The 11,790-nt window shown below is 39.2% G+C and overlaps 1 protein-coding gene across 3 annotated transcripts in view; it reads left to right on the forward strand.

Annotated features, from left to right (window-relative positions):
• The window catches only part of LOC124116159 (regulator of G-protein signaling 7-like), a 142,776-nt gene extending 136,430 nt beyond the window's left edge, over positions 1 to 6,346 (forward strand). Inside the window, exon 16 of one of the 3 annotated variants that reach the window (XM_046477391.2) lies at positions 371 to 6,346. In XM_046477391.2, coding sequence (XP_046333347.1) covers positions 371 to 424 — 54 coding nt within the window. In that variant the 3' untranslated portion in view covers positions 425 to 6,346. The remainder of the gene's footprint in view (positions 1 to 370) is intronic. The other 2 variants (XM_046477392.2, XM_046477393.2) reach the window with 2 other exon arrangements.
• Positions 6,347 to 11,790: the final 5,444 nt, after the last annotated feature.

The raw sequence follows: 11,790 nt of genomic DNA on the forward strand, positions 1-11,790 counted from the left end.
GAGTAGTTTCTATGTGTATCAGAGATGGTTATTTTATGATGAAGTAAACAAGCTGAATTATTGTTTCAAATTTGCACTTGAAATGAAAGCAAAAAGAGATGGATCATAACAAGGAGGAAAATGATGATAAATGTTTAAATTTCATTAAAATTAAAATTTTTAATCCAATGTGTTTGCATGGTAAACATCGTTTCGATCTTTCAGTCGGGTTGAAATAACGTAGGCAATCAGAAATGCTGGGCTTGAACTTGGGTCTGAACTTAGTCTGAACATAATTTGAACCTGGGTCTGACCTTGCACATAAGTACATGCACCTTTGGCGCAGGCACAGTAGTTGGTGAACTAACACCCGTATCCTCTATCTCTTCAGCAGACCAGGTCCATTATCCCCAAGCTTCCAAGTCTCAGCATCGGTGGAACTTGATTGTAGCTGTGTACGACACCACTGCCTGCCATCCCGCCCATCTGTACAAACGCCTGTCCGCCCGCCCGCCTGCCAAAAAACATACACTTTTGACCTATTTGCTTTAAAGCACTCCACATCTTACTACACTCATTCTTGGATTTGATTGGTCCATATATTTTCCTCTCTGCTTGATTGACCAATCACCAGCCTCCTTACTGTTCTCTTCTTACATCAGCACTGTGAATGAATGGATGTTTCCAATTGGTCCAGCTAACCTGGCCAAGCTATGTGATTGGCTGGACTCTGCTTTTGCTGTGAATAGCATGTGCACTGTTTGACACCAGTTGCTCTTAGCGCTTATTAGTTCTCTCTCTGCGACTAATACTCCTTGCTTTTTTGCTGTTTTCAGAGCAAAAAACGGCTAGAAATAAGAAAGGTGTAAAACTGTATGGGGACTCCTAACACTGACGTGTGTGATGGCTTGTGTGATGAAAGTCATGGACCATTGCAGAATGTCTAATGTGCATGCTATACGTCTGCTGCCAAGTCACCTTAAATTCAGTCTCGGCTGTGCCTGGTGGTGGTGATGGTGATGGTGGTGTGTCAACATTCTGCTAATGTAGCTGTCTTCATGCATAATGTGTACATGTCTAGTACTCAAACACTGTGGTACGGTGAGGTACTGTGAACAGTGGTACTGAAATAGTACCTTAAGATAAGTACCGCTTGGTACCATCAGTAACATGTGGAAACGGTATCCTTTGATTTATGATGCAAAATACTGAACCAGGATGGTTCCATAAATGGTTCTTAAAATTCTTTTGGAAGATTTCTTGTTTGAGTGTTACAAAGAGAATCGGTTCCGATGTAGTACTGTGATGTCACGACAGTACCAAACCAGATGTCAGTGTACCATTTATGTTCATAACGGATGTATCATTCAACAAAAAATGAAATTCAAAAATGAAAAATGTAACGGCATCCATCTATATCAAGTCCCACGGAGACCTGGTGCAATGGTCGCCTACCGGGAGAGGCTAACAGGACAGTGGTACCCTATGGTAATGTGAATATGATCAGGGTAGCCAGTAATGACACTGATATTATGATACCCGAAACGGAAAGATGTACCAAGAAATGATAATTCTATTGCCTCATGAGGATTCTAATATTGATGGTATGTGATCATGGTACATCAGTGATTCGCAGTGATGATGTAATACTGTAACGGTACCTGGAGGTGATATGGTAACGGTTCCAGGAGGTGATATGGTAACGGTACCAGGAGGTGACATGGTAACGGTTCCAGGAGGTGACATGGTAATGGTACCAGGAGGTGATATGGTAACGGTACCAGGAGGTGACATGGTAACGGTACCAGGAGATGATATGGTAACAGTTCCAGAAGGTGATATGGTAACGGTACCAGGAGATGATATGGTAATGGTACCAGGAGGTGATATGGTAACGGTACCAGGTGACATGGTAATGGTACAAGGAGGTGACATGGTAACGGTACAAGGAGGAAGTGTTTCCATGGTCTGTGATATGCAAGACGAATTCAGTGAGTACTTGAAACATCTAGATAATGTCCATGACATCACACAGATGGGAAGATGACGACCTACCAGCAAGTACTGTGATACTAACACAGATGATACTGTGGGTACTGTGATGGCACAGTGTTGTTTGATGGACGTCTGAAACAACACTAAACAACATGGCATGAAGCAAGTGCCATAGTACTGTACCACAGTCCCACAACAGCAAAATGTTCAATATGCACAAGTGAGGAAGTGTTTTTGAGTTTGTTTTCCGAGATGGTTTTATGTAGACAGAAAGCAGCATTGTTTCAACATTGTGTAACTATGGCAACTGCATTATTGGAGCGGCAAGCAACTTTGTGAAAATGTGGCAGAGAGCAACAAGTTTGTGTAACTATGGCAACTTCATTATATGGGTGGCAATCAACCTTGTGTTACTATGGCAACTGCATCACAGGCACAGATGGCAAGAAGCATTGTGTAACTATGGCAACTGCATTACTGGGGTATATGTGATACATGACTTCCGCGTGGAGCTGCTTGGTGAGTGTCAGTCCCCGACAACCCTGGTGGTGCTAGGAGGGGGATGTTCGTTTTATCATGTATTGTTTGGAAATGAATCGGATGAAGATATTTTCCTGATCTCAAGACAAACATTTGACATGTAAATGTCACTATTTTTGTCTGTAACCAATAGCAACTAAGTTATTCTCCCCATCACAGCTTGTGTTTGTGCAACAACAGCTGCTGTCCCAGCTTCGTCTTCATCCGCAACATCATCAGCTTTCCCCCCAGACTTGTACATGATGGTTGTTCAAGTGCCAAATATGGGTCCATTATTTCAAATTGCATGCCTCACCACAAGCTTTTCACGAAGCCATCAGTGTGGACAACCACACTGGGTGCTCTGGTACTAATGTTTGGATTGTCACTATGATGTATCATCATGCGTTTTCATTACCCGTGAGGCATTGTTATATTAGTACATGTGTAGGTCCATATAACATTATACAAAAACCAGCTCTTTCATGTCTGCAGGTGCTTGTTCTAATCTCTGAAGGTCAAAGATCACAAAGGTCACCGTTGCTGTGACAACTGCAAAGGGTATTGTGACCTATCATGTCAAATTGTCATGGTCAAGGTCGGTATGGCAAAAGCAACGAGTGCCCGACCTGTCCTCAGGTCATATTCTTAAAGAAATGAAGGACACTACGGCAAAAACAGACCATTATATACTCAATTTATCATGAGGAAATTAGCATCCTTATATGTTAAGTATAAATGGTAGGTATTTTACTTGTGGCAAGAAGTAACTATCCGTTCATTTTGTCAATACTACAGTAAATAAAACCTGAGAACTGACCATGACCCAGACAGTCTGTATGTGTCCATCTCTCCGCCACCATTGCCATAAACCAGTTATGACCTTGTAACCTTGACCTGACCTGTATGCATGATAAGAAAACCCAAGGTCAGGGTCATTGCAAGTTTATGTAAATATGTGAGGTTAAGAAATACAACAGGTGTAGCATATCTTGCTGATGACACCCTGCATCTGCAGGGCTGATTGAAATACATGTATTTCATATAGATGAGAATGAGAATTCTTAATGTGTGCATGATCCATAACTCATTGATGTATGTATAAAGCTATTCCACTTGTATTTTATTTTGGAATTTTTAGTGTCCATTGACTTAACTCTACCATTAGAATGGTGCAGAGATTTGAGATGAATGAATTAATAAAATCAGCACCTCTCTTCATCATTAAGACTTGCCATACGTTAAAGTTGTCATCAAATAAAATTGTTTTGTTTCAAAAAATGCTTTGTTTCAAATATTCATTATTTGCAACCTGCACTAAAGAATATGGTTATACGCATCATAAATATTTTACAATATTTTTTTATGTCCAATGACCAATGTGTATTCATTTATCAAATCATTTCAGTACATTATTCCCAAATAAGACAGTGTGTCCAAAATCATCAACTATTTTTTTTGTCTACAGGAATACATATCACATGGAACAATTTATCAAGTTTGAACATTTATTTTTATGAGAATGTCTCCATGAACCAACCATACACAAGATTTCACCTCAGGTTAACTGTTGTCACTACAAAATATTCATGTATTGAGAAGGTTATCATGTTGAATATTCAAAAAAAGAAGTTATCTTCTAAAAAAAACAAATATGTGATCAGATAGTTTGAATCAGGTTATATTCCTTAAGATGATGGGGAAGTAGGTTATGTTCAACCCACAGGTTCTAATCTGGCATGGGCCAACAAAACACAGCATTACTGGGATCAAATCCAACTCTCCAACTGTAGACCCGTGCTGACGCTAGCCTTGTCAACATCTCTTTAAGGCATCATATGTTTATATTCTACAGTTAATACCAAAATTGATCAGTGAAGTGGTTATTTGCATGGCATTGTGCCCTGATGGGGTGGGTTGTTTTGAATGCTTTCAGTCACTGGTTTGTCTGGTCCAGATTGTTTACAGGTCACTGTGAAATACCTGGAGTATTACTGACTGTGGCATGTGTATATGGTTAGTATTTTTAACATGTTAAGCTTCAGATTAAAGTTCAAACCTTTAAGAACAGAACAACATGTATATATGCAGCTTCCTTTCAAAACAGTGGTACTGCTGTGTCATGAAATAACAAGCTGATTCAGCAATTTAATGTCACTGATAGGTCCATGAACCAAAAATATACATTGTTGTAGGAAACAGTATAATAATCTGAAAGTCAGCATTGAGGCAGATTAATTTATTTTCTTCTTTTGCAGATGAACTAACCTTTTGAAAAGTAAAACAAAATATGTAAAAAATATTGTGTTTGATCCTGAACATCTTTTTGGTAGAAGTATTATTTCAAGAGTTTTTTATTTTATTTTGAAACCTTGACAACTGACTAAGATAATCTGTAAAATAAGAAATATATTTGGTTCGGTCTTTTTAAAACATCTTTTGATGAAATAGTGCAGCTTGGAATTACAGCTGTGGAAGAGGAATATTAAACAAAATTATGTATAAAAAATATTTTGTTTCATATTTAATTTATTGGATATATGTATCAAGCCTGAGAAAGATGATGCGACCCATATGTATTCACACCATGCAAAAAACAAGGGTATTTCACATTGCTGATCTATGTCATTGAAATAGCAGCATAGAATTCATCTTTTATCATGTTTTATCATTCTCTACTGTAACCATGGTAACAAGACCAATTACAGCATGACCATAGTTTGATGACAACCACAATGAGGTTGGATAAGCAGCAAGATTAGTCATTAGATATTGGGGTGAGGCATGTACATCCTCCTTGAATTCTTGTCATGTTTCTCCTGAATGTCTTAGACTCCCTGGTAATAAGGGACATGCACTATACTGAACACTTGGTATACCACAGTTGACTGGTTTACCTAGACCTGTGTATACAAAACACTCATTATTCTGGACATTGGGTATTGTGGACATCAGAACAGTGAGCCCATGAAGTTTGTCCAGTGTATCAATCCTCTTGGTGATAAAACCTTATTCAGACACATTACATATGGTCTATTAAAGTCTGGCAGCTAAATTTAACTATTCCCACTTGTTCTTAATACATGTTATTTCAAGCGATCAACCATTTGTATAATGTTACATGAGCACTGATTGGTCAGATCCTCTCTCATTTTGCTCTGGCTGGAACAAGGCTGTCACTCGATTGGCTGTTTATCGTCTACACCAAATATTGGCTCAGTGTTTACGGGTGATTGTAGCATACAAAAACCTGTAACGTATTGATCATTATGAGAGCAAGATCATTCAGACCTCAGTTTCTGCAAATTCAAACCATATGTATGGTGAACTCATTGCCATGCAGATGTTTTAGGACCACTTAGAATCCTATTGGTGTTTGGCTCAACATGCAGCAAGCCAACAGTTTTTTATATTTGTTGTTTTACACTGCAGTCAGCAATATTCCAGCTATAAAACCGCAGCCTGTAAGTAGTCAACCTGGGTCAGACAAACCAGTGGTTGATAGTATGAGCATCCCCCCATGCCATCTGGGCAAGATGACGTGCAATCAGTCAAATCCCAAATCCTCACCAACCAATCCTCTTACAACAAGCAATAGAGTGCTACTCCAATCTGGTTCCGGCAAATCCAACAGGTATAAAATCACAAATATATTACCTCAACACCAGAGAATAAGCAGTCTTGAATATCCGACAAAACTGATTTCACTGGACGTAAAAAATAGCTGTGAATATATGAATGGATCACTGAAAATCAGTGATGACACCAGGTGTTAGCGAGAAGGGTAAGCATGTCATGTCCAATGGTACCCATCTTCCCGAGGCAAGAGAGTTAACTGTCTTTAAAAGTCCATTTTCCACCCTTGCCAAACGAGGCTGGAATTCCTTGGCTCTATCGTAGCGCCACCAGTGGTTATTATGAGTTATGTCCCTTCTAAGCCTCTCCTGTGGACCAATCAGATTCCACCTCTCGTATCACTTGCATTTGTTTCAAACAAAATGGCGGTGCCCAGTCAAGACGATCTGATCGATAATCAAGATCTGTATAGTGATAAAACGGCTCTTACATTGCAAAGTGCATCGCATGACAGCACCTTGATTAAAAACATGAAAAGATTTGAAAAAATATCTGTTGACAACAAGTTGGTGGTGCACATGCTTTGCAAATCCTGCAATCGACCGAAATCTGCACAAAAGTTTACGAACCGGATTTCGATTTCATTGTGTGTTTTTGATTGGACTATGCATAGACTCGTTAGTCCAGCCAAAAAGTAACTCCATAATGCTAGCCTAGTTCGGCAACGATGGAAACTGGACTTTTATAGTCAGTTATCTCTCTTGCCTCTGGAAGATGAACGGAACCTGACAAGGAAGGTTTCTCACAGACACAGACATCCCAGACTGAGGAGAAACATGAACTTAATTCAACGAGATATATGGGCAGAGATGCCTGATGGGTCATGTAGAGAGGGGTATCAAACCCAATTCCATTTGTTGACACCTTATTGTTATTTCTATATATATTTCATCATTACTCTCATCTTTTTCTCATGATACAGGATATTGGATAACTTTAACCATTGACAAGTGCCATAAGAGCATGTGTAACTCTGTTTTCTAATGGCATTTTATCACCTACCCCCCAGCTACCAATTCCCATACAGATACTGTTATGGAATTTGATTCCATGTAAAGCGATTAGATATAGCTTTTAGAACAAAATTATTCATTAGAAAAAACTCCATGGTATTTCTCTTTATGAAATTCTTCAGTTTTAAAAGTGTTTGGAATGTATATATTTCTAGCCATTATTCATGAACCGTTAAAATTGCAGTCAATTGCATCATGGGAAGGGGAACGTAATGGAACTACCTTGTTTTGGTTTATGCTTTCTTATATTACTACTTTGTATATACGCCAGCGAATAGTCTTGTGTCAGTGCAATCCTCTGCTTGACATTGCGCTCTCATTGACAAATCCAATTTTCCATATTTTGAAACATGTATCCTATCTTGTATGTAATTTTCTATGGTAGACAGACTGCACTCATGAAAGGGTCTGAATGCATGCATAGCTGTCATATCATGCACGTGTTTCATGAAATATCAACCAATGATATGCAGAGATTGCACAAAATAGGAGGAAAATTGTGATGGAGTTCCGCTTTACGGTTGGTGGACCCCCTGCTGCTGATAGAAGAGTTTGTGTGATTTCCTATGTAGAAGGAAATGTTTACATTTCAACAGTAGCATTTGAAATATTTTCAGATTAACAATCGAATGTTATATTTTCATGTACAAAATACAGAAACATGGGTTTGGTCAGCTGAAACACCGTCAAGGATGTCATCAGAATTGTGTTCAGTTGATGTATACGCCCCTTATTCCCAGCGTGTTTCGATTTCTGTTATTCAGAAATACTTGAAATCCACTGAATGCTGTTTCGCTTTGAAATTGCCCAATCAGATTGGAGCAGAAAAATTCAGTTGCCCAATCAGATTGAAGCAGAGAGGTGCCTTTGCTTAATCAACATTGTGTAATGGACAGTATATATAGTATGATTGATTTTCTGAAAGGTATTTGCCTCTATTGTGGTGCTGTAGCTACAACAATGATAGTTGGTATTAGTACCTGAATAATCAGTGGATCTTGGGTATCGGTTGGATTTTTGAAATAATAACCCCTTGGGAATAAGGGATGTTTTAATGTACTTCCATCAAAGGTGCCTATTCTCCAACAGTCTCAACAAGGATAAATACTTTATGCTTTAACTTTCACTAGATACTGGAGGCGGAACTTGATACAAAGCAAAAGCATAAAATCACACAGTTGTACAAGTACGGCAAATTGTTTGACAAATTTGATTTTTTATACTATCTATACAAATACCATAATTTGTTTTTTTAGTTGGTTTCAAGTTGTTCTTTGGGCGATGGTTTCAATATTGCAAGAACAGTCGATAACTTCTGAGAATCGGGTCCCATTTGGTTTGTAACAGCAGGACAAATTGGTCCCCTTAAATATGTCACCTGTTGTCATTTTGTTCCATCGTAACAAAACATTATTAGCAAGATTGTAGAAACTGTATCGACAGTGGATGCATCTCGGATAGAAGTTTGAAATATTTTTTGACATTTGGTTCTGGTGTTTTCCTCCAATATTGACCAAGAGAAGTATTGTTACAACACACCCGTTCACCTGTATTTACCAAGGGGAAAGTGCCACTTGTTATTTCATTCTCCTTGAGCTCGAGTTGCAAAACAAGGGAGAGAACCCGTGCCAAATAAATAACCCAGTCTCTGATTGGAGACGAACCAGAGTGCTACCCAGCTGTGTGTGGTACATACCACGTGTATATTACATACGATCATTGTCTATTTATCCTATATTTTAGCCGAATGCTTGTGCTGCCAGTATGTTCTGGATCTATGTCAATCTGCAGCTGTGTATACTGTAGAACTTATAGGAAATTACATCCAACATCTGTTGGAACTTGTACAGATACGAAGGGCGAAACCCACAACATTCGCTGATGTTAGCTGTTCAGGGGTTAACTTCTTTTGACATTTGCTGATGTTGACTTTGCAGGGGTTAATGCCCTGTTGACATTTGCTGATGTTGACTTTGCAGGGGTTAATGCCCTGTTGGCATTTGCTGATGTTGATTCCTGTTTATGAAGCACCATTCTCTGGGAGACATCATGTATTTGGTCTCTACAAGTGATCAGCTCCAAACTGACACTTGCAGAAATGTAGAAATAAAGTTATTAAAGTTACATTGGATTTTGTTGTCTGTCAACTGAATAAAAAAAAACATGGATCTGTGGAGAGAATGAAATCAACTTCCTATCGATCATCAGGGTGAGTGAGAAACGTACAAACTGGCCAATACATAGTACCAATGTTGGCAATATCAGTGATACCCGGTAATATGCCAAGAACATACAAACTGGCCAATACATAGTACCAATGTTGGCAATATCAGTGAAACCCAGTAATATGCTAGGAACATACAAACTGGCCAATACATAGTACCAATGTTGGCAATATCAGTGAAACCCGGTAATATGCCAAGAACATACAAACTGGCCAATACATAGTACCAATGTTGGCAATATCAGTGATACCCGGTAATATGCCAAGAACATACAAACTGGCCAATACATAGTACCAATGTTGGCAATATCAGTGAAACCCAGTAATATGCTAGGAACATACAAACTGGCCAATACATAGTACCAATGTTGGCAATATCAGTGAAACCCGGTAATATGCCAAGAACATACAAACTGGCCAATACATAGTACCAATGTTGGCAATATCAGTGAAACCCGGTAATATGCCAAGAACATACAAACTGGCCAATACATAGTACCAATGTTGGCAATATCAGTGAAACCCGGTAATATGCCAAGAACATACAAACTGGCCAATACATAGTACCAATGTTGGCAATATCAGTGATACCCGGTAATATGCCAGGAACATACAAACTGGCCAATACATCAGCGATAATATGCCAAGAACATAAAGATTGGTCAACACCTAGTTCTCATGTTGGTAATATCAGCAATTTCATACTCAAACAAACCCTTCCCTTGTTTGAGACAAAGTCTAAATTGTTTCCATGGATAACAGAAAAAAATATAATTTTGAAAAACTTTTAAATAACAAAAGGCACCAGTTAAACTGATGAAGAATGTATATGTGAAGTTTCGTTGAAAAACATGAACGGCTTCAAGTTATGGATCAAATCAGGTGGTTCACGCCTGAGTAAAGAGGAACCGAGCCAAAAACAATGTCTCCCATCCCTTCACGTGCGTGCGTGCAAGAGACATAACAAGGCTACCAAACTGACACTTGCAACATGGCATATCCTTGCTGTTATTACAGAAAGACAACCTTTAATAGATGTTCTCTATTATTGATGCCCTTCATGCTAGTGTGGAACCGGGGCGGTCGGGTAGCCTAGTGGTTAAAGCGTTCGCTGAAGACCCAGGTTCGATTCCCGACACGGGTACAATGTGTGGAGCCCATTTCTGGTGTCCCCCGCTGTGATATTGCTCGAATATTGCTAAAAGCGGCGTAAAACCATACTCACTCACTAGTGTGGAACCTAATCTATGCATGCGGAGGACCGCAGGCACACACACATAAACATGCATACAACCTTCAAGCTCTTACCTATATTTTCTCCATATACATATTGCGTTTTATTTATCACAATTCTTTACAAATAATAAAGAATAGACTTATTTCCTAAAATGTTGAGGGAGATAGGTGACTTTGAGAATGCTTTGAACAGCAGTTTAGATGAGTCCAGAGTGATGCAAGTCGAAGACATGTTAGCAACTTCGTGAAACACGTGGGTACTGTGCTGACAAATCAAGTTCATCATGATCAGGGATAATCTTGCCGGATTATCACTGGATCCTGGCTCTATTCATGTTTAGAAGCTCACAATCATGGAGTTACTTTAACAGACACTGACTGTTTTTGTAGGCGAGGTGAATGGGGTTAACATTGTGTCCAAGATTATTGCACATAAATGTTTAGCGATGTGCGTGCGTATGTGTGTGTGGCGGTTTGAACTAGTCCGGACTACAGTGCTATACCACAGATCCCAAGCCACAGTTTAACATGGATACACCACTCAGACACAGTATACTAATGCCTAGCCTCCCAGTCCTTGTTTTATTCCCTAATGCCAAGGGCTAGGCAGGGCAACAAGTACCATCTTTTAACATCTTTTGGTTTGACACTGCCAGGGGATCGAACCACTACCTCTGCTCTCCTGGCAGATGTTCTATCCACTTGACCAAAGAAGCGGTACCAGTCTGAATTATCTTGTTCATACTGAGTGACCTTCACCCTCAACATCATCCAATCATGTCAAGAAAAATCCCCCAAAATCCTCAAATATGGAGTCTCTTACATCTGCCATAAGTGTGTGTGAGATGGAGTGAGTATGGTTTTTCGCCGCTTTTAGCAATATTCCAGCAATATCATGGCTGGGGGACACCAGAAATGGGCTTCACACATTGTACCCATGTCGGAAATCGAACCCAGGTCTTCGGCATGACAAGCGAACGCTTCAACCACTAGGCTACCCAACCGACCACCCCCGAGAGTGAGATTGAGGAAATATAATTGCATATAAATAACTCAAGAAATACTAGTTTCAGTTCAAATGCAAATTAATCAACACTTCACAAATGATCTAGAAATAGCGATCACATTTAATTGACCTGTTGTACAAAAATCAGGTGCCAAGACAGAAAAAAAGAAAAACAAGAAATG

Source organism: Haliotis rufescens, unplaced genomic scaffold (genome assembly GCF_023055435.1).
Source record: "Haliotis rufescens isolate VD_foot unplaced genomic scaffold, xgHalRufe1.0.p SCAF_3, whole genome shotgun sequence".
Lineage (NCBI taxonomy): Eukaryota > Metazoa > Mollusca > Gastropoda > Lepetellida > Haliotidae > Haliotis > Haliotis rufescens.